Here is a 25,787-nt window from a genome sequence, read left to right on the forward strand (position 1 = left end):
CGGGTGGCGAAACTATGTTTGTGTTTACTATTGCCTTTTGAATATTCTTATTAATGATGACGTAGTTTGGGCGCCAAATAATATGTCAGTGAGTAAGTGACGATGGAACGAAAATTTACTTTTAATAAAGAAAAAAATAGATAAATGAATGTACTTTTCGGCCAGTGTGACGAATGTTTGATATTTTACTTTTTATATTGTGAAAGAGGTTTTATACCTTTTTTTTAGATTTTGAAATGTTAAGGAATAATTCAAATTTTGCGTTTGAATATGGAACAGTTTTTTTTTTAATTCGCAAAAGATTACTTGGCAGTAGAAACATATTTTTAATAACCAGATTATTAAAGACTAATAAATTACTAAGGGTCGGTGGCTCAGGGGTGTCAGCACTTGACTTGTAACCTGCAGATCCTGGGTTCGAATCCGGCCATGTACCAATGTGTTTTTCGATTTACATATGTACATTTATCCGGCGTTCTTACGGTGAAGGAAAACATCGTGATGCAACCTGCACATATTTGAGAAGAAATTCAAAGATATGTGTGAAGTCAACCAACCCGCACTTGGCCAGCGTGTTTGACTATGGCCTTATCACCCTTAACTTAGGGTGAACTCCGAGAACCTCGGTGGGGACATATAGTGAGATGATGATGAAGCGTCAAAAGCCTAATGGTTTAGGATACGGATTTCCGATCACGAGGTCGGGGGTTCGAATCCCGACATTCGACTATTGTCGTAAACCATATCCTAGCACAAGCATACAGCTTAGTTGGAATGGTAAAAGAAATATTAGTAAATTTCCAAAAAAATCTGCTAATATTTAAAAAAAAAAGATGAAATTTAATTTTTGTTTTAATTTAGTTATAACTGTTGTAACGTCTTAGAAATATATTTTTAAAAACCAGATTATCAAAGACTAAAAAATTACTTACTTTCTACATTTTCCTTCAAAAAAAAACTAAAATCACTCGTATTTTAAATCTTCTTAAAGTACATACATACGATGATACAAACTGGATAACAAATTGCTTCGCTTCAGCATTAATATACACAAATAATTTGTCTGTATCTGGTTAGTATCAACTACAAACGTGGGATGTAATTTTGTAGCGCGTACTCTGTTATTTGAGAAACATTAAAAATTTTGCAATCTTGTTTTAAGTTGCTCTTCCTTAGAAAGATTTATAAGTTTATTTTTTTAAATACAAAAATGTAGACCAATTTATTAAACAACTTGTTAAAAAGTTTTGTGACTTTAATATATTTTACTTATATAATTCATGTTTTTGATTTACATATGTACATTTATAACGTTCTTACTGTGAAGGAAAACATCGTGATGCTGCACATATCTGAGAAGAAATTCAAAGATATGTGTAAAGTTAACCCGCAGTGGGCCAATGTTATTGACTATCACCTAGACACCTCTAACTTAGGGTAGGCTCTGAGCCTTCAGTGGGGACGTATAGTGAGCTGATGATGTTTATTACAAATTCACCAAACAAAACATCTGTTTCGCTGCTACATGAAAGACGGTGTACAAGATAAATTCACAAATTTCCAAATTTTATTGAACCCTTTGTTTCAGAACGCTAACGATGTATAAAATACGGGATGTTTCGACCTGAATACCTCTTCCTATACAGGGTAATGACCATTTACTAACGTCGTGATATATTGTGATGGAAGACTGTACTGGTTTGTAACAAACTAGCTGTTGCCCGCGACTCCGTCCTGGTTGTCATAAAAATAACTTAATTAGCCTATGTGTTCTTCTAGACAATGTATAGTACACCTTTTTTTACAAAGGGGAATGCGTCACGGTAGTTATGTGGGATTCTCTCCCGGATGGGAAGCATATCCACTAAACCTCTCTGTTCCTCTTACGCATGGCGAGGTTACGGGCACGGTTTCGCTTTTGTCCGCGACCCCGCCTGACTATATTCTACACCTATGCCAAATTTCAGCAAGATCAATACAACCGTTCAGAAGATATCTTCAAACTAGCATACAAACATTCACATTTATAATATTAGTAAGATGATCGTTAAAAATAGCGTAGAAAAAAAAATAATTTCCTTTTTTTGTAGCGAAGATTTCCTTATCGTCTTTATGCCTCTTGTACACTGCTGTAAATGCGAATCGAAAGCTAAACGAAGATAAAATTATATGCAAGATTCAATTGCTTTAGCCCATTGAGAGCTTTGCTTCCATTAGCTTTTTAACGTAAAAATCCTAAGATGTATAAAGCTTTTAACTAAACTTAAGAAGTACAATAGTATTTAACTTGTAACACGTAACCTTACTAATATTATAAAAACGATTGTTTGGATGTATGGATAGATGTTTGTAAGAATGTATCTCCACAACGCCTCTATGGATCTCGCTGAAATTCGGCATAGATGTAGAGCAAAATCTGGAAGAACACATAGGCTACTAATAATCTTATTAATTCCGCGCGGACGTAGTCGATGGCTACAGCTAGGCTTTACTCACATGAGCTTTTTAACATGACCATTCCAAAATGTACCACGAAAAAGAGCTTTTAAACTTAAGAAGTATAATATATGTTTAACTTGTAATATGTAAAAATGTACGCTGTAATTCTAACGTAATAGTTAAAAATTTGTCACCGCCTACGCTAACCTAACAAGAAGGCGGCATATCTTTAGGTGTGAATTACATAAAGCCCATACACCAGTATTGGCGAAGCGATAAATATAGTATACGATATAAGGTTTTAAATCCTAAAGGATATACAGAAATTGCAATACTAAAAAAATACATAGTTAACTAAATCCATAAGAGGGCTCTTACGTAAATTGTCCTAACTCACAATTATGATATTTGTGCAATCTTACTTATATTATAAATGCGAATGTTTGGATAGATGTTTCAAGAGCAACTGGATGGAATTCAATGAAATTTGTCTTAGAGGTAGAGCATAGACTGAAAGAATACATAGGCTACTTAATAAGTTTTAATTAATCGTGCGAATGAAGGCGCGGGCGACAGTTAGTATGTTTTTTCTATTTTTCAATTAGTGTTGTTTTAATTATTATGTTCTTTATAAGCTATATCTTAAAGAGTTCATCTAGTGTGTATCATACTTTATAAAATAAACTCATAAACATGATCGATTGACCAATAGTTACAACATACACGTTCGTTTCGTCAGTATATCGATAGATTTACTATTCGTTGTTGCAAGCGTACCACATTACTAATGTACTCTTTTATCATCTCCCTGTCCTTGTCCAACATACGTAAGGTGGCGAACCAAGTTTCCGTACTCCAACACTATCTGCCTTCATCTCCGTCATGCCCTTCTTAATCATGTCTCCATTTGTAAGGCTACCTCTACCAATGTACTCTTCTATGTCATATATAAATGTTTTCTTTATTTATGGTCAAAATAAATATTCTAAATATTATTACATACCCGTGATATAAGTTTTATTACTTTTGATTTTAAAACCTATGTAAAGATCGCAATAGGTATCGCGAAACATTACCTATTGTTTGGAGGACGATAAACATACTTGTATATTTGTGATCTATATTGATGACTAGCTGTCGCCCGCGACTCCGTCCGCGCGGAATTAAAAAAAAACTATTGGTCGCTAAAGCTAAAGCCTTCCTCTATAAATGGACTATCCAACAAAAAAAGATTTTTTCCAATCGAACCAGTACTTCCTGAGATTAGCTCGTTTAAACAAACAAACAAACTCTTCTGCTTTATAATATCAGTATAGATTAAAGGATGCCTACTGTAAAACAAACATTAACCGTAAGGTTTCACTGCTAAAACCTGCACAAAAGGTTATTTTGCATCTATTAAATAAAAATATATCTATGAACAGGTGTCAGTGTAGACTTACTTTTAGAACGTACATGACGAGTAATACCAAACTGAACGGAAACATTATAATACATGGAATATAAATATCTTCCGGGTTTACACGCGGCTTAGGGAAATATGGTACACGAAAGTCGCTTGTAACTGCCGAGTTCAAACAAGCCATGTTTTATTAAAACTCGGTTGTGCGGTATGCGTATAGCATTAAATGCTACGAACAATAGCATAGCACAGAGTACTTTAACTATAGACACTTCTAAATTCCTTTAAACACTTCCTTGAATAGATAATACTTTAAATTATAGTAGATAGCGATGCCCGCGACTCCGTCTGCGCGGAATTAAAACACTTCATTAATACCTTATTTGTTTTTCCAGACTATATTCTACATCTATAACAAATCTCAGCAAGATCCATGCGGCCGTTCTGGAGATACTTTCAAACATCCATCCATCTCATCATTCACATTTAAAATATTATCATAGTAAGATGTATGATTTATTTTATAATTTTCTTATAATTCAATACAATAACTAGCCAGTATAAGTTGCAAAATATCAAAACAATACCGTACTAAGTGCAAGCAAAACGTTTAAAAACATATACTATCCCATGGATAGGAATGTGATCATGTTAACTACGAAAGATTTTATTCCAATCATGTTCTTAGTTTTTTCCGTACACTCTATCGGTGATTTTGTTTGTTTTTTTTAATTATTTTATTTTTTAGTCGCTGTCTATAGTTTAGTAATCTGTGCACTGGTATGTGCCACCTGGTACCGGTCTGCGCGGGGTTTGAATCCATAATCAGTTCATTGATTACGCGTGAGCGGTGCTAAGTGTTGTCCTAACTGCTATAAATCAACAATTTTCTATGTTATAGTAGATTAGTATCGATTGTGAGTGGAATTAATTTTTATATATTATCTTAAAATGTTTTTGTAAAACGATGTTATAATATTTTATTCTGTTAATTTATAAATTGATTGTGATTTTTTAAATTATGGAATAATATTTTATAAATATTGTATAATTCCAAAAACGGACTAAATTATTGATTAATTAGGATATTATGGTCATTGTTCTGACTTCTTAAAAACTAGCGAACGGTCTTTAATTCTAGGTAATAATAATAATAATAAAGCCATTTATTTCCTTACAGAAAAATCATACAATAAAATTTATAATGTAACTACTTTTTTTTTAACTATCTGTAGGAACCCCTGTTCGGGTAAAGGCCTCCTCCAAAGATGCCCAATTTTCTCTATCTTGAGCCACGTGTAATAATACAAAACCATTTTATCAGCGATTAGTTTAATCTATACCCTTTTAAATGGTCTACCAGGGAAAGCCGGGATACTTTATTAGTATTATAAATCTCAAGAAACACAACGAGACAATATTTAATAAATGATAAAGTCACTAATAGATTCACAATTAATTTCGACCTCTCTGTCAGTAGCTACTCTGTACACTTGCAATTACTTGATGCATACGCAAAGGAAGTAGCCGACACTGGATATCAGGGAGGCTTTATAGCTAAGATTACGCCCGCATACAGCCTGCGAAGTTAATCAGCGTTACTGTAGCATAGCACAACACAATGGCCACTAAAACCCTTTATTACGAGCCTCGTTTGCTAACCTTAACTTGTAACTTACATAAGGTCATAAGAACATGCTTGTAAGGAAAATAGAATGAATAAAATGGGTCCTACTATGTCGCAACCTATTTATGGAGATTACACTTGTGCTTTTTGAAGGCTCTTATAAAAACTTATTATTCTGAATTCAAATTTTAATACTTTCCATCATGATATAGAGATTTGAATATATTTTTAAAATAAGAACACCTCGACATAATTGCATTTTTTTGAGTTATGGCTATGTCCGTAGGGGCCATCAATTGTTACGTTAATATTATTATGAGAGAGATACAGTCAATATTTGACAATGAAAGGGATTCCTAGCAAGAGAAGATATTATTTTTCTTTGGGTTCTCTCCTCCGTCGTCATTTAAATTATTGTTATCATTGAAGTTCACTTACCTATTATTTATGCGTTTATTACTATAAAAAGAAAAAATCAAACTTACCTAATAGGCTTAGACTGGCTATCCAACTGGCCTGCTGGTCACTGACTGTGAAGGAGGCATTCTTATGATGAGGGTCCTGCATGGAAGCGATAGCCGGCGACATGTATCCTTTGCTGAGGCCCGCCGCGAACGGGCCCAGGGACACTGCTAGGGCCGCCAAGATCTGTGGAATAGTAAAGGCAAATATAAATTTCTGTAAGATAGAGTGAACAACAAGATGGACGTGACTTTTATTACTAGTGTTAAATGCAGATGCGTTATTTGAACCTAGACCTCTATACATGGACAGGCTACAAATCGTCGTATTTTGTGCCCGTTTGATTTCCGCCATTTTGGCGCTGACTATTCCGGTTTATAGCTGTGGTGAGGATATGAACTAATAATAGAGTTGGAATTAACTGTCAAGAACATCAACAATCGCGTTTAAATCGGAACAGAGCCAAAGCTGTCATCTTCAAGGAATTGCCTATCCATCCATACAGAAAAGTAAATAAAAAATAGGGTAAGCAAAAGTTAAAAAAGTAAGTCCGTAACTTTCTTAAAATGTTCTTTTTGAAATCATCAATGGTTTGAAACTTCATAAATTTCGCCACTTTGTTATGGTGCCAAGCAATCTAAAGGTCATAGCCCCCGACCGCGTGTGTACCAGGCGGACATAAATCTGTAGGAGACGTTCGGAATCCGGAAACTCGACTAAAAATATCAATAGCTATAAAAAAGGCCGAAACCATCTCAACTGTTTGTATGGATACACTATGCTTATGGACTCCTAGTAAATAGAACTGTATAAAATCGATCAATGTTTCAAGAGTGGTGTATTGTGGTAGTGTTGTGATTTTTATCGACATCGATTAAATAGGTTATCGATAAAATAGAAAAACAATTTGTATTCAACCGTATGATTGTTGTGATGATAAATAATTAATTTCTTACTTGAACTTGACCTAAACCGTTTAATTATTAGGTAATTTTTCGATACCGGATTTGATTCATAATTATTATCAGCGGAAAATAAAACTTAAAAATAATTTACGACTATCCCGAATCTTATTAACTTGTAAATTAATACGGACTTCGTAATTCAAGACGCCGTTAAACTAATTTTATTATCAATTAATGTCTAAATGCATTGCCGATCTCATTAATATGAATAAAAATAGATAAAAAAATGTTAATATCGTATAATGAATAAATTATCGATAAATATATTTTATTGGAATGAGAACATCACTGATCACTTTATTCAAAACGTCAGAACATTCGGGAGGTCAACGACCGGCATACTGCCATACATTTTATCCCCCTCCACAATTTTATATTTACACTTATAACAAGCTATTTTTAACTCTATTTCTTAGCGCATAAAGTTCACACTAACTATGTTATATAATGGTATTTTGACGACTTAAAATTATCGACTCATTTGTTACGCTAAAATGACAGAAGATGTTATAATACATTGCATAATAGACTTAATGTATAAGACGCAATAGATTCTAAATGGTTTGTACTCGTTTGTACTTTAATTGACTCTTACTCAAAGAAGTTCTCAGTTTTAAATTAGTGAAGAGACGTAAGAATTTAAGGCTAATTATCGATTTTGATACTAGCTATCGTCTGCGACTACGTCCGCACGAAACAAAATTTAATTAGTATCCTATGTGTTCTTTCAGAGTATGTTCTACATTACAAAAAAATAAATAGTTCAGATCACAACCCAGTTTTGTTTAGTCTTTTATTTTAATCATCTTCATCAGCTCATTATTCGTCCCCACCGAGGGGCTCGGAGCCTACCCTAAGTTAGTGACTTGGCCATAGTCAACCACGCTGGCCAAGTGCGGGTTCACTTCACACATATCTTTGAATTTCTTCTCAGATATGAGCCGCATCACGATATTTTCCTTCACCTTAAGAACGTCGGATAAATGTACATATGTAAAATGGAAAAACACATTTTTAAATGACGGTATTCGAACCCAAGAACTTGCAGATTGCAAGTCAAGTGCTTGACCCCTGAGACATCGACGTTCTATTTCTATATATAGTTCTTATAATCCATCACTAGATGGCGTGGTACATTTGTGCAAATAGAAGACGACCTAAATCAATCTTGTACGAGGAAATCCTACAAGATCTCTATATAATCAAATTAATCAAACCGTGATATTTATTAATATATATTACGTTATATAAAATAGCTTGTTTTGACATATAACCTATAAATTATATTTTTTTTTGTGTTTGTTTTTTTTCAAAAAATCTACAGCTTTGTTACAAAATATGTACAACATAATAATAAATTTTGAACAGACCTATTGATTTTATAATATAATTATTATTTTTGAAAAGTTTTTAGAGCGTCCGTGGCTCAGGGGATTCAACACTTGACTTGCAATCTGCAGGTCCTGGGTTCGAATCCCGCCATGTACCAATGTGTTTTTCCATTTCCGATTTACATATGTACATTTATCCGACGTTCTTACGGTGAAGGAAAACATCGTGATGTTGCATATATCTGAGAAGAAATTCAAAGATATGTGTGAAGAGTCAACCCGAACTGTGCTAGCGTGGTTGATTATGGCTTAGTCACCCTTAACTTAGGGTAGGGTAGCTCCGATCTCCTCGGTGGGGATATATTGTGAGCTGATGATTAAGTTTTGAAAATATTTTAATTTATGCGCGCAAGTGAGTGTGTATGTGGGGATGTGCTTCAATTTGTTTAAAATATAACTTATTATTCAAAATTTCGTGTCGTAGTGTGAATTTAAATCGACTTACACTATTAATATACTTTTGGCTAAAAAGATAGTCAGAAATTTCAACAACTTTTCTCATGTTGGATTATTAACAATGGAATACAGGGTGTTTACAAATATTTGAACCGTAAAAGTACTAAGAATGCGTTAAGTGCAGGTGTTTAGTAGAAGATTTGTTTCTTTTTTAAACGAGGAATAAAGCCTAATTAAAAATAGATTTCTAGAAAGATTACTTTTTAAGAAAACGTTTGAAGGATTGGATGGATGTATGTTAGAAGGTATCTCCAAAACGGCTGCATGGATCTCGTTGAAATTTGACACAAATGTAAAACATAGTCTGGAAAAACACATAGTATACTAATTAAGTTTTTTTTTTAAATTGTAGATGGACGGAGTCGCGGCCGACAGCAAGTCATTATAAATGTCAACGTTTAAATGGATGGATGTTTGTTAAAAAGGTATCTCCTGAACTCTCATGGATTATGATGAAATTCAATACAGACATAGATTAATTTCTAGATTAAAATATAGACTATATTTCACACCCGACAAATGTTTCCAAGATATTTTTGTTTTTAACATAAATACTAAGTTTTTTTTATAATAAATTCCATGTGTATGATATTTAGTGCATAAAGACTACATACCTGTCTTCTATATCCATGTCTTCCGTCAGTAGACCTCATCATCATGATCCTCGTCTCCGGCGTGATGTTCGTCATCTTCCCACCGAGTACCGCCTTCTCACACATATACACTGCTTTGCAAAACTGTCACTAATTACACTAGATGTCACTCAGTTCGTATCATTCGACTTCCTCACTTCTCATTGTATTTCGATTCGGTTATCTGTAACAAAAGAGAATCATATTAATTTGTGTATAATAATAATTGGCAAAAATTAACTTAAAATTATAGAATGTTTTTTGATGTTGTCTTTTAAAAGGTTAATAAAAAATTACGCTTAATTAAATTAACTTTTATATTTTCAAACATACTGTAGTTTTCCATCGTCAAGATGATTTAAAATGTGACCTTTTAATATGTTTTACATACCAATTATTTAGACTAACAATCACAACAAAAATTTAACAAACTAAATCTTACGATTGCAAAAAAAATTGAAAATCGGAACGCCACGAGAGAAGTTACGCGTTAACGTAATCCAGAATTGATAACGTCTTTTTGACGGCAAAAAAGATGATATACAATCGAAGGGAATACTAAAGAAACTTATTCTCATAACAGTAGCCCGTACCATAAGAACACAGGCACAGTACTGAGAGGTACAAATGCAAGAACATTGATCGAACATCAAAACAATCAATTGTCTTATAGACAATTACAAAGCAGACAAAAGACATACGTAAAAACGCGTATAGAATGCGACCACAGAGTAACGTATCACAGAAGTACCAATTATAAAAAAACAATGTGTAAATTTTCTTTTTTATAAATCATAAGGTGGCAAACGAGTGAGCGGCCACCTGAAATCGCTGAAATACCGAAGTGACTGTTGCCCATAGACATACGCAATTATATATGCGTTGCCTACCTTTAATCGACGGAGGAGAGGATGCACAGAAAGAAATTTTTTTCCCTTTCCATTCATCCTCTCATCCGGAAAGTCCATTTCTACTTCCCATCCTTCTCTTATAAGAAAAAGGGTGGGAAGGGAAAGAGGACTAAATTAGGCCTCCGGGACGCACACTCATCAGACCACACGCGGAATTGCTTCCACTTGATGCCTGCCTACTGTGTGTTCGGTATTTCACCGGGCGAGCTAGGCTAATTCGTGCGAAGATGTTAAAGCGGGCTCTACCACTATTTTGAAATATTTGGAAGTGGACTTTCCGGATGAGAGGATGCATGGAAGGGGAAAATATTGTCTTTCTGTGCACCCTCTCCTCCGTCGATTAAAGGTAGGCAACGCATATACAATTGCGTATGTCTATGGGCAACGGTCAATTCGCTATTTCAGCGATTTCAGGTGGCCGCTCGCTCGTTTGCCACCTTATGATATAAAAAAAACAACGTAGTAATGTGAAGTCGGATCAAAACTCTTGTGTTTAAAAACAATTGATTTTTCACCCTTTAGGTAATCTCTAAGAAAACATTTTAGATCTTATGATTGTGTATTGAATAGCTGTCGTCAGTCCGAGAGGAATTAAAAACAAATATTATTAGCCTATGTTATGATCTATATCTATGTTAAATGTTAACGAGATCCTTACAGCCGTTCTGGAGATATGTTCAAACAAACATCCATCCATCGAAACATTCATATTTATAATATTAGTAAGATTATGAACTTCCAAAACTATTTTAGTTCAACACGGTGTTGACGCACAACATAAGGCATGCACTACACTGTTATGCTATGCTATGCTATGTTTGTTGTATCGCAACGCATTCTTTATTGTTTAGATTTCAATGGAACGTTTACAAACAACTGCAGTTGTTTACCTGTTTAAGAAAACATATTATTATGTTTATAAAGATATGAAAAAGAAAATATCCTCTTTCTATGCGTCCTCTTCATCGTACTTAGGCAACGGTCGCCGCTTAATCGCTTGCCACCTTATATATAATATATATAAGATTCAAAACCAATATAAATAAACTACTAAATAAAACTACGTTTTATATTATTGTTGATAGGATTGTCGATTTTGTTTGCCAATTATAAAGTTACAGTAAGGTTATGTTACATTAATTTGTTATTGTAAGCAAGTTGGCTGTTTATAGCGGCCGGCACGGCTAACGTAACGTAAATTATACCGGAATAAACTAAATTCATTTAAATTAAGAACATTACAATCAGTGTGTACTACGCTTTATTTGTAATTGGAACAATAAACACGAGTTTTAGAAGAAAAAAAAAAGCGCCTGCGAAATATTATTAAAATTACTAAAGTTCTACAAACGAGTAATCTGTTTATTTAATTGGAATTAAATTCTTCCAGTTTACATTAAAACTTTTAGATATGATTAATTAGAATCCTTAGGCGCGAATGACGTGCTTTCGTTACAAAGTCAAATGTCAGATTGATTAGTGAGGGGACAAACGTCGACATTTTAGTAAGGCTAGTGTTGCGCCAGTACACCGGCACAGTGTCGGAATTTTTTCCCACCAAAACCCATTATTTATATTACACATATCTCAGTAATGTAATACGCGAGCTATACCAAAAAAAGAAGAAGAAAAGATTGAAACAATTTGACAAACATGTAAAAAATATCTTATATATAAAATTCTCGTGTCACAATTTTCGTTCCCATCCTCCGAAACGGCTTGACCGATTCCCATGAAATTTTGTGAGCATATTGTGTAGGTCTGAGAATCGGCTACTATCTACTTTTTATCCCGTATCTTTTATTTATAGAATCCCGCGCGGACGGAGTCGCGGGCGTCAGCTAGTGCTCTTATAAAAATGTTGCATGAAAAGTTTTTTTTTTTAATCCTGTTAATATATATATCACTGTAAATTAATCGAAAGTCTAAACAGAATCTTACATCCGAATTTATGTTTAATAAATACACACAGACATAAATGTGTCGGCTTTATTTTTGTTCTCAGTATTGAATTACGTCAATACAAAACTTTATAAACTGTGTTAAATGAAATCCTGTTTTCATATACAAAACGGAAATTATCTTTACCCGTGGCCCGCGACTTTGTCTGTTTAATTAAAAATACTTAATTAGTAGCCTATGTGTTCTTCCAGACAATGTAATCCCTTACAGCAAGATCCGTGCAGCTGTTCTGAAGATATCTTCAAACAAACATCCATTCATATGAACATTCGCATTTATAATATTAGTAAGATACAGTTATTACATTAACAATCAATCTCACTTGTCATATTATAAACTGACGGCAGTTAAAGACAATAATTCAACCTAACATTCAACTTTGAACATAGAAATTAGCAACAATATTACTAGTATAATACAAGAGACCGTGAGAGGTCGACCTATGTATAAATGTTCATGGCTATATTTGACTGATTTTTTTAATATGTTAATCAATAACATCAGCTCACTATACGTCCCCACTGAGGGGCTCGGAGCCTACCCTAAGTTACGGGTGACTAGGCCATAGTTAACCACGCTGGCCCAGTGCGGGTTGACTTCACACATATCATTGAATTTCTTCTCAGATATGTGCAACATTACGATGTTTTCCTTCACCGTTAGAACGTCGGATTAATGTACATATGTAAATCGGAAATCGTAAAACACCTTGGTACATGGCGGGATTCGAACCCAGGACCTGCAGATTGCATGTCAAGTCAACCCCTGAGCCACAGACGCTCTTAATCAATAACATTTGACAAAAATATGTCTCATTTGGTAATAAAATACGTAAAGGTCGATCTCCCACTAGCTCTTAGACTAGCCAAAGCGGCAAAGCGAAGCAACTGCTGCACAGGGATGGTGGACAAAGTATTCGCTTCGGAGCGATTCCATAACGAAATTCACAAATAGATGAAATTGACGTGCGACAATCACATGACTTATCGAAAGTTATGTCATGGAATCGCCTCGAAGCGAATGCATTTTGTCTAACTCCGAGACATTCGCAATTGATGACAATTTATCACATGTAGAAAGTTGCCAGTTTCAAGATTCGAAGATAACCTAAAAAAATATTCTGTTTCCAAAATAAATTCGCTAGAAATCGATAGCATTCGATCTTTCTTTGTTTAAACAAGCTCGAACAAGAACATCTATCCAAAGTATCGATTTACGGAAGACTTTACACACGTCATGCGTCACTTTGGGACATTTACGAGATGAGACACGAAAGATGGACATATTTACTTTAAGCAAACTAAATTGCATAGCGGTAGCCCGCGACTTCTTTAGCTTCGAAAAAAACCTATAACATGCCGGCGTGTCTACCTTCTCATCAAAGTAAAGTCTAATAAGTAAAATCTGTCAAAGCATTCCGGAGATTTTTAAACAAACGCTGCCTTGCGGACAGACATACAGACGAACAAAAATTTTATAAATTAATTGTTGTTATTAGCAACGCATCGTGTCTACGAAATGTGATATTTTTCTCAATATTATAATACATACAGACAATCCAATTTTATTATTATATTTAGATTGATTACACAACTTTACTTATTGAATTATTTCTGAGACGAACATAAGCAACACTAAGGGATAGATTCGATATCTGATTATTTCTGCGCAACATAGAATCGAGGTATAGACATATTAGTTATTTAAACTATTCGAATAATAAAATAACACCAAATAAACAGTACCATATGTCATCCAGTCCAGTTCCGTATAAGATGATAATTTTAACCATCAAAGTAATTCACGAGACTGTCCGCTAGGTGGCGACTGACAGCTACAATCCGAAACGTCCGCGTTCCATACAATACAATTAGACAAATACGTTTAAAATTCCACGCATACTGTGTGTTTCCATTGAAGAAACATTGTACAGAAACATATCATTTCTCGCATCATGGAAAAACACAGTAAACCAAATTATAATAATTTTTTTTTTTAGGAGAAGGGGGCAAACGAGCAACGAATCGCCTAATATTATTTGATCCGACGCCCATTGACATCCATAACGTCAGAGGAATCACAGATGCGTTGCCGGCCTTTAAGGAAGGTGTACGCTCTTTTCTTTTGTTTTTATTAACATAATTATTTTTGACTAGCTCAATTATTTTGTCAAAGATAATCACAGGGATGACGATATGATTTATACAGAGTTTTTGATTTCAGAAACTTACGATTAGTGTTTGGTTTTGTGTTAATTTTCAAGTACTACTTAAGCAAAATTTTCTCTATACAAACTTTCATTTCCTTAAACCTAAACATAACTTATAAATCTAGCTGAATAGCTCGACAAAAAAAACGAAATTTCAAAATCCAATATTATTAATTACTAGCTGTCGCCCGCGACTCCTTTCGCGTGAAATGAAAAAAAAACTTAATTAATTTCCGACAATTATTCGAATTTTTCTCTTGAAACCTTCCCTTGACCTCCACGAAGATTTCACGACCAAGATAAGATAAATCCGTTCACCCAATCTTGAGTTTTAGAGAAACTAACGAAAATTTTTCCCCGTTTTTGCTATTCTCACTGACGCTTCACTCCTATTTGTCGCAGTGTAATGTTATATAGTCTTAAGCCTTCCTTTATAAATTGATTTTCCAACAAAAAAAGAATTTTTCAAATCGGATAAGTAGTTCCTGAGATTAGCGCGTTTAAACAAACAAACTCTTCCGCTTCATAATAGTATAAATGACATAACTTACTAAAATTGTCTAAATTGAATTAAAGAACGATAGTATTTAAATTTAAAATAAAATCGTAAAAACTCACCAATCAGTACAACTGTATGAAAAAGTTAGGGTATCTTCTCCACTAATGGCCCACTCAAAGTTTCACGAGCTAAAGCGAGAACCTAACATAATGCCACATTAATCTTACGTAAGAAGTGGATTATCAGAGTAATAACTAAAAACATAAACTATATTGAACATAAAACTTACGTAAAACCCATTCAAATCAAACAAGGAAACTGTTTCTTCATATTACCTAAACAATCTGATACCTATACTATTAGCTGTCGCCCGTGACTGTCCGCGCGGGATTAAAAAGTAGTAGTCGATTTTCGAACCTACTGAATATGTATTTTTAGACATTACTAGCTATCGCCCGCGACTCCGTCCGGGCAGGATTAAAAATAGTTGTTGGCCGATTCTCGGACCTACTCAATGTGCTCACAAAATTTCATGAGAATCGGTCAAGCCGTTTCAGAGGAGTATGGTAACGAAAATTGTGACACGAGATTTTTATATTATATATAAGATTTGTTTGAATCCTTTGTGGGAAATTTTATATATAAGATTAATTACAATCCTTTGGCGCGAATGACGCACTTATGTACATTGCAAAGTCAAGTGTCAGAATTATTAGTGAGGGGACAAAGACGTCGACATTTTAGTAAGGCTAGTGTTGTACCCGTACACATTATATAAAAATCGGTCAAGCCGATTCAGAGGATTAAGGTAACTAACATTGTGACAAGAGAGTTTTGAAATACAAGATAAAAGGATATTTGATAGTTGATGTGTTTGTTTGCATTGAATAGGCTCGAAAACTACTGAACCGATTGGCAGAATTCTTTCACTGTTGGGAAGTTACACTATCCCTGGGTGACATAAGCTATATTTATTACTTGTTTTTTTTTTAATTCCGTCAGGACAAAGTCGCTTGCTAATTGCAAATATTTAGCTTAGTAATATCTATCTTGCTAACTTTAATTTCAAAATCTATCCCTAGACCATAAAAGTTATGAGTTGACTATTTCAAGTTGGTAATAAATCAGGCCTATTAGACCAGCTGTTATAATTTCCTAAGATTTACGTCACCTCATATTATTTCTACGTTAATTGCCCATTTTCTTACGATTATTTATGTTATTTGTTCTCTTTATAGCTATTTAATATACGATGAAGTTTCATAGATCATTTTGTTTATATTTTTCATATTATTTTGAGAAATAACCTCTGTTAATATATTTTGATATTATATTATAATTCTATCTTACTAGTATTATAAATGCGAATGTTTAGATGGATGGAAGTCTGTTTGAAGATATCTCTAGAACGACTGAACTGATTCGGCTGAAATTTGGCATAGACGTAGAACATAGTCTGGAAGAACACATAGGCTATTGAGTAAGTTTTTTTGTAATCCCATGCGGATGGACTCGCGGGCGACAGCTCTCTACCAATAAAAGTATACTTGAAGAGTATTCGACGAAGTAAATTTTTTTTAGCCTTTATCTATGTACACAATATCGTAGATAAGTTCTTAATGTTACCAAACATCCTGTTCGTTGCAAAGGATTTTGAATCTTCGTATTATAATAGTTTAAAATGCCTAACTTAGTCTTAAGGTGAAGGAAAACATCGTGATGCAACCTGCACATATCTGAGAAGAAATTCAAAGATATGTGTGAAGTCAACCAAACCGCACTTGGCCAGCGTGGTTGACTATGGCCTAATCACCCTTAACTCAGGGTAGGCTCTGGCGCCCCTCAGTGGGGATATATAGTGAGCTGATGATGATGAAAGTGCCTAAATGACTCTTCATTCCTGACGCTATTTAAGATGTAGTAGAAGACTATATGTCAATAACACATGCATCATCAGCTCACTATACGTCCCCACCGAGGGGCTCGGAGCCTACCCTAAGTTAAGGGTGATTAGGCCATAGTTGAATTTTAAATATGTACAGGTTGCATCACGATGTTTTCCTTCACCGTAAGAACGTCGGATAAATGTACATATGTAAATCGGAAATGGAAAAACACATTGGTACATGGCGGGATTCGAACCCAGGACTTGTAGATTGCAAGTCAAGTGCTTAACCCCTGAGCCACCGATGCTCTAACACATGTTCGAAGATAATAAAAAAAACAATATTAACGTGCAAAAATTCTTCGTAAACGACAGCCGCCTCGGGCAAGTAATTAAATACAGAAGATATATTAAATATCTTGTTACTGTTTATGGATATTCTTACATAATCTCAACTAAACTACAATGTATACGAAAAGTATGCAGTTCCTTTAGACGTAAGAGTAAATTAATATTAATATATTTTTGATTTAAAAAAAAACAGATGAAGAAAATCACAATAACTCAATTAATATTCAGGAAGTACTTAGGGTAAGCTCCGAGCCCCTCGGTGGGGACGTATAGTGATGATGAATATTAAGGAATTCTTAAAAGTTAAAGAAATAACGAAAACAAAAAAGAACTACATCGCTATTTTCAAACATTAGTTAGAATCCTTTGACGCGAATGACGTGCTTTCGTTACAAAGTCCAGTGTCAGAATGAATAGTGAGGGGACATAAACGTCGACATTTTAGTAAGACTAGTGTTCTAAACTGATATAAAAACAGCTAAACATTCACGTATATTCGTCCGGTGGCGGCACCGACTAGTTTAGAGCCCATCGGGGGCCCTTCATCAGAGTGAGTGGGACTGGTATTATTTCGCGGACGCGGCCTGTCGCTATGTCGGACGAATAAACGTGAGTGTTTAGCCGTTTTTATATCAGTTTAGTATAATTTCTCACGAAAGTTTGATTAATTTAAAACTAGTGTTCGTACACTGGTACATTTTCGGATTTTCTTCCTAACATTATTTGTAAATCAAAGGAAATATAATATTAGGAAAACCATTCAAAATTGCTACAATTTTAAACTTAATTACAAACAAAGCAGACAGTGAAGGCAAAGTAAAAATATGTACCCAGTATGTTCGTACAAGGATGTTTTTCTTTGAATCTCATTACTGCTCAGTCTGGTCATAATAAGAAGTCACGCCCCCTGACGGTCTCGATGGAACTAACGATATGAATAATTATGAGGCGGTACAACATAAAGAAACTGCCAAAATAACAGCTAATATTTTATTAATCTTCTGACAATGGCATCCAGTTTTATATAAGTTACAACAGAAAGGGGAAAGTAGTTAAGAATCATCATTTTTGGTTACAAATAAGAAAATAGATTGAAGAGAGAAGAAGCAAATCGAATCTTATAGTATGTCCAAATTTAAAATACTTTTTTTTTAAATAGCTGTCGCCCACAACTCTACCGAGAGAAATTTAAAAAAAGAACTTTAGTAGCCTATGTGTTCTTCCAGACTATGTTCTACATGTATGCCAATTTTCAGATGAATCCATTCAGCCGTTCCGAATATACCTTTAAACTAACATCCAACCAAACATTCGAATTTATAATATTAGTAAGATAATAAAAAGACAGTTAAAGCGACTATCCTGGATATAGCAACGACTACATCCAAATGTTTTTCTTGAACATATTATATATAAATACAAGCGGACCCGACAGACGTTGTCCTGTCTACACGTCTTTAATTCGAATATTATTTAAAATTTGACACTGCGATGGTAGCGCCGTCTGTCGGATCCAATGTAAAACATTCCAAAATCAACAACTACTAATAAATTACAAATTAATTAAAAATACATTGTCCAGCGGACAAAATTGTGAATCTAAACCATTCCCAGATCCCCTTGAACACACACAAAAAATTTCATCAAAATCGCTCCAGTCGTTTGAGAGAAGTTCAGTGACATACATACTCACAGAAGAATTATATATATATAAAGATATTTTTTTATTTTAATAAATTTTTAGCAGATTTTTGTTAATTTACTAATATTTCATGTACCATTCCAACTAAGCTCTATGCTTGTGCTAGGACATGGTTTACAATAGTCGAATGGCGGGATTCGAACCTCCATACAGAAACGTACCCTTAACCATTAGACTATTGATTCTTCTTATTATTAAGATGATTGTAATTCAAATTGAAGATACCACCCAGAGTGTTGCAAGTGTAATTTTCCCATCTCTACCCATCTGTAAGGCTCGGTTGCTATTCAAAGCATTTTACGACCAATAAGTCAAATAACTTTCAGCTATCAATGAACTTTATTGCACGTCAATTGAATGAAGATCGCACACTCAATTCGAAAGTCATAACGTATCCAAGAAATATAAATGAAGAATTATTATAGAAGCATAAGGAAACAACGTTAGAATAAATAGAAGAAATTGAGGCAGGAAACTAGAATAAACCTAAAAGTCTAGCCACAAAAAATACTAGGCCAGCTATAATAAAAGCCCAGTGTGTTTGACATAGGGTACATAACATAATAAAGGGTAGGCTCCAAGCAACTCAATGGGGAGGTATAGTGAGCTGTTGATGATGGCAAAAATTCTATGTGAATTCCATAAAATCTTATGTCCCATGTTTTGTCTGGAACTATTTGATCTTGAAACTACAGCACTGTTAAAAACTGTTTAACTAAAATACTATAATATAATATTAACGTAGTTAACTAGATCAAACATAAATAGATTCTGCAAGGACTTTAACTCCTAGAGGTCATGTCGATCGTATACGCGAAGTCAATTGGCGCTCATAACACCTCTGACACACTTATCTGTTACCTTGGCTTCAAATCACGGCTCGCAGATTTCCTGGTGTTATGATGGATGAGTTGAAACGAAGGATTTGCGAATTACATACAAATCTGTTGTTTCTTATACTTTTTCAATGCTATATCTAGTTGACAATCTGCTATTTATTTAGCTGGTAATAAGTATTTAGTGTGATACCCAATATAAATTTTGGCTTTTGGCTATAAGTCTGAAACTTCTAATTGATTCCTAGCAATAAGATCATCTGATTTACTGCAAAGCTTTAAGGGTTTCGTACCTCATAGGAAAAAAAACGGAACCCTTATAGGATTACTTTGTTGGTCCGTCGGTCTGTCAAGACCCTTTTTCACAAAAACGCTTGAAGGTATCAAGCTGGAATTTATTTTAAACTAGCTGTCGCCCGCGACTCCGTCCGCGTGGATATATAAAAAAGTTAATTAGTGTAGCCTATGTGTTTTTTCACACTATGTTCATGCGTATGCCAAATTCAAACGAGATCCGTTCAGTCGTTCTAGAGATATCTAAACATTCCCATTCATAATGTTAATAAGTTAAATAAAAAACAGCTCTTCAAGGCATAAATTCGAAAAAAATGAATAAATAATATCCTATATCCGTCTGGCTTTAAGCTACCTCCTCACCAATTTTCAGTCATATCGGTAAAGCCGTTCTTGAGTTATAAATAGTGTAACTAACACCACTTTCTTTTATATATAGATTTGGATCAAAGATTTCTTCAACCAATCTATTCTACTACATAGGCACTAAGTTCGGTAGACTATAGATTAAAAGACTATGGTTTCCTTATCATAATGTGGTTACAACTATGGTTTGAATATGGGTATAAAATTCTAGAAAAAAACGTGACTTGGAAGAGAGTTAGGGGCACCCTGAACACCAACACTTATTCAATAAGTGGTCACCTGCGCGATCCACACGTGACAGCCAGTAGGTCCATAACTGCTGTAACAATTGAGAGAACATAAGCCCAGGACGCACGTGCGCGCATCTTTGTTAACTTACTGGAAGAAATTGAATAGATGATAAGAATAGCAGTTTTTTAGTTTAACAGTGGTAGAGCCCGCTTTAACATCTACGCACGAATTGTCCCGACTCGCCCGGCGAAATACCACGACCACACAGAAGACAGGCGTCAAGTGGAAACAATTCCGCGTTTCGTCTGATGAGTGTGCGTCCCGGAGGCCTAATTTAGTCCTCTTTCCCTTCGCAACCTTTTTCTTAAAAGGAAAGGATGGGCAGTGGAAGTGGACTTTCCGGATGAGAGGATGCATACAAAGGGAAGATATTTTCTTTTTGTGCATCCTCTCCTCCGTCGATTAAAGGTAGGCAACGCATATGCAATTGCGTATGTCTATGGGCAACGGTCACTTCGCTATTTCAGAGATTTTAGGTGGCCGCTCGCTCGTTTGCCACTTTATTATATAAAAAAAAAGTTCTATTAAAACAAAAGAATGACCAATTCTTTATAATTCCTTCGTCTATCTATACAAATTAAAGACGACGGAATATGTAAGAATGGAAGAGCGTTAGGATTAAGATGAATTTTGGAATATTATGTTATATAATAAAAAGATAAAATGAAAATATTAAATAGAATTATTAGAGAAAGGAGAAAAGCACGCACTGTTACAATATATTTACAACAACTGATGGTTTTAAAAATAAAGAAAAAGGAAGAAAAAACATATACAGTTCTAAATTCAAAAATAACAATTAAGAATAAAAAAGTGTAAAAAGTTCCGTATCTGTCGGCAACACAAATACTAGTAGTTAAGAGTACTCTTAATGTTATTACTTACTCTTATTATTGTCTTACTCTTATTACGCAACAATTCTTTATAATGATATGGAAAAATTTTAAATAATAGAAGTTACTATGTTGAAGGAATCTAGCTCATATCCCATTTGGTGTATATTATTCAGTTCTATATATGACTAAGAAAGGATTGACGACGGAAAATAGAATCGATTTGGAGGACGAAAACTGTTGCGACAACCCTACCTGAGTTTATTAAAGACCGGCAAATAAAAATGATCTTTTAAATTAAAAAAAACCCGGTGTAAATATATAGGTCTATTTGTCGCCCGCGATTCCGTCTGCGCGGAATTAAAAAAATATTGGTCGCAGCGTAATATCATATAGCTTAAAGCCTTCCTCTATAAATGAACTATCCAACAAAAAAATATTTTTTAAAATTGGATAAGTAGTTCCTGAGATTAGCGCGTTTAAACAAACAAACAAACTCTTCCGCTTTATAATATTAGTATGAAATGAAAAATGATTTATTACTTTAACAAAAATGGTACATACTAACATTTGTGCCGGGACTTCCATTTAAGCAACCATAACGGGCTTGTGATTGGAAGTCCCGCTCTTCCGTGTCACATAAACAGTATCAATGGTACCTTCTTAATCTATATATTATATAAAAACAAATAATTATTTTTAACAAAAGTAAAAATAAAATGACAATAAACTAATTCTTAATTACTAAATTAAAAAGTAAAAATGAGCAGAAAGAAAGCAAAAAGTATAGATATAGGAAAGGCATAACTACAGATATAGCTTGCCATCCATGTCACGTGGCCGAAGCCACAACACGGGAACAGCCAAGCTGAATGTAACAATCTCTTCCATTAAGACAATAGTCTGCAATCATATTACCGCCGGCTTGAGACCTCCTGTCATAACTACACCGGTATACTAACATGATTGATGCACGGGATGCGACAGAGACAGCTGCGAAAGAAAGAGATAGAACACCATGGGAAGAATAAGACATACAAGACTCTTATTTTTTGGTATTTCTAACCAGTTAAATATCTTACATCATCAGCTCACTATACGTCCCAACTGAGGGGCACGGAGCCTACCCTAAGTAAACGGTGACTAGGCTATAGTCAACTACGCTGGCCAAGTGCGGGTTGGTTGACTTCACACATATCATTGAATTTCTTCTCGTATATGTGCAGCATCACGATGTTTTCCTTCACCGTAAGAACGTCAGATAAATGTACATATGTAAATCAGAAATCGAATAGCACATTTGTACATGGCGGGATTCGAACCCAGGACCTGTAGATTGCAAGTCAATAGCTAAACCACTGAGCCACCGACGCTCTATAAACATCTGTCTGTATTTAAAGTTACAGCTTGTATATGTCATGAGACAGAACAATTAGAGGTACGTTGTAATTTGAACTCGAGGTAGCGGTGAAAGTAGAAAGTTAGGCAATCTGAAATCTAGATATGTTCGTAAAATAATAATATTTATTACTAATACTTGTTTGTTAGGTTCCTTATGGAGTATTACTTCATGGTTCGTATACTTAGTAAATAGTAATATATATCTACATTTAATGTTGCAAAAACATGTAAAGTTTTTGCATGAGTGACTGCATATTATACGCAGAAAAATTATTTAACTAAATTCCGACATTTGCAATAACATCTAATATCATAAATGCAACTATTTGGACGGATGTTCGTTATAAGTTATCTCCAGAGTTGCACATCTCACTGAAATTTGGTATAGATGTAGAACATAGTCTGGAAGAACACGTAGGCTGCTTATTTTTTTAATTCCGATCGGAGTCTTGAACGAAAGCTTTATAGTGTTAGGTAGAAAATCCAAGACTATGCCGGTGTACTGGCACAACTAATTAAAATATCGATGGTTATGTCCCCTCACTAACGCAGTTTAACACATAACGTAACAGACTTACGTCACGCGCGCTATTCGCGCTATATGATCCAAACCTATATATGTCTAAAAATAAATACATATAAGTTAATTAGGTATTAAAGAAACTTTGTATAGCTTAAATCAGCTAAAGGAATATTCTAAGATATAATACGAAACCTTCTGGGTAATTTACAACGTTTAATTGTCGTCCGCATTGCTATCATTGGGGTCATTGACAGGACACGCACACGGTGCATCCAGGGCTGATAGTTCTTCAATTAACCAGAAATCTTCGTAAGAACATACAAGTCCCTATTGAGGAGCCCTGCACTTTAGGAGTAACTAGACTGTAGTCAATCTCGCTAACCTTAACAGCACAAATCATTAATTTTATATATAGACACTAGCTGACAACCGCGACTTCGCTCGCGTGGGTAACAAAAAAATCTTAATTAGTAGCCTATGTGTTCTTCCAGACTATGTTCTATATGTATGCCAAATTTCATCAAAATCCGTTTAGTCGTTTCGGAGATACCTTCAAACAAACAATCCATCTAAACTTTCGCATTTATAATTTTACTAAGATATATAAGTTGCATCACAATGATAAATATTTAAGTTTTTTTAGTTCCTAGCAGACGGTTTCGCGGGCTATTAGTTGTATAAAGTTTAAGAAGAAATTGTGGTACATCGAAATCACAAAAACTTTGTAATGTAAAACAAGAAAACCAAATTAAAGTGGTCGTCATTTTTTTCCGGTATTGTTCGTATTTACATTTTTTTAAAGATGGCAGCCCTGAGCATAGCCAACTAAACCATCGTAAGTTTTTATATTGCTGCGGTATTTGTGGCTTGGACAGGCTGGAAACGCGATCTTATCCATCTTTGATAGTTTGCTTTTTGCACTTTTTAATCGAGAATTAAGGCAAAGACAATTTTAATTCGAACATCGATTAATTTTAAAACTTAATTTATATGAGGTGTCTGTGCGTTCGGATTTCGTTCGTAAAATCTATACTTAAGGATTATTTAAACGTCCCTGAGTATGACAATTAAATTATACTTTATTAACAATATCTTAATAATATTATAACTGCGAAAGTTTAAATGCATTGTTTGTTTGAACGGCTCAACGGATCTTGATGAAATTTGGTATAGATGTAGAAAATAGTCTGGAAGAACACATAGGCATATTAACATTGTTATATAAATCTGCCTACCACATTTATAGTTATAGATGTTTCACAATCACGTTTGAGATCGTAAAAAATACGATTTATCGTCGAACCGAACGAAAAGTGATTTGATCGTTTTATTATTTTTTATTGTTTCTGAACGCATGCGCACGCAGCGTTTTATTGCGAATACTTTTATTAAAAATTCATGGCAGAAAGCGTTAATAAGAAATGGACTTATTTGTAAAACCTTCACGGATTGGTAAAGACGATATAATAAAGTAGTAACAGCTAAAAGTATATTTCCACTAGGCAAAACTACACGAATATACTAGCTGTCGCCGGCGAATCCATCCGGAATAAAAAAAAACTTAATTAATAGTCCATGTGTTCTTCCAGCGTCGGTGGCTCAGTGGTCGAGCACTTGACTTCCAATCTACAGGTCCTGGGAATGCCGCCATGTACCAATGTGTTTTCGATTTTCGATTTACATATGTACATTTATCCGACGTTCTTACAGTGAAGGAAAACATCGTGATGCAACCTACACATATCTAAGAAGAATTCAAAGATATGTTTGAAGTCAACCAACCCGCACTTGGCCAGCGTGGTTGACTATGGCCTAATCGCCATTAAGGGCGTAAGGCTTAAGGGTAGGCTCCGAGCCCCTCGGTGGGGACGTATAGTGAGCTGATGATGATGATGATGTGTTCTTACGTTATTTCCTACATCTATACCAAACAGCGAGATCCATGCAGCCGTTCTGAATTTCTTCTAACAAACATCCATCTAAACATTCGCATTTATAATATTAGTAAAAAGTAAGTTTACATACATACTGAAAATATCACGAACTATACGTACCTGTAAAAACTAAAAAAAAATGTTAGAATACATTCTTAAAGCACGACACAATAATAAATTAAAGGTAGGCAACGCATATGCAATTGCGTATGTCTATGGGCAACGGTCACTTCGCTACTTCAGCGATTTCAGGTGGCCGCTCGCTCGTTTGCCACCTTATGATATAAAAAAAAATTAAAACATTGTAATTTAAAACGAATTAAATATCTCTATGGTTTGTAGTTGATTGACATCTAAATTTAATATTTATGATGTAACTCAAATGAAATATGATATTTAAGTGAATTTAATTAACA

The 25,787-nt window shown here is 34.5% G+C and overlaps 1 protein-coding gene across 1 annotated transcript in view; it reads right to left on the minus strand.

Moving 5' to 3' along the window:
- LOC106115150 (facilitated trehalose transporter Tret1) overlaps nt 1–25,787 on the minus strand; it is a 66,243-nt gene that overhangs the window by 12,582 nt on the left and 27,874 nt on the right. The window contains exons 2-3 of the mRNA XM_013308476.1: nt 9,357–9,558; nt 5,954–6,116 (exon numbers count right to left, since the gene is read on the minus strand). Of these exons, the coding sequence (XP_013163930.1) occupies nt 5,954–6,116; nt 9,357–9,461 (268 nt within the window). The 5' untranslated portion in view covers nt 9,462–9,558. The remainder of the gene's footprint in view (nt 1–5,953; nt 6,117–9,356; nt 9,559–25,787) is intronic.

This window comes from Papilio xuthus, unplaced genomic scaffold (genome assembly GCF_000836235.2).
Source record: "Papilio xuthus unplaced genomic scaffold, Pxut_1.1 DF829660.1, whole genome shotgun sequence".
Classification (NCBI taxonomy): Eukaryota; Metazoa; Arthropoda; class Insecta; order Lepidoptera; family Papilionidae; genus Papilio; species Papilio xuthus.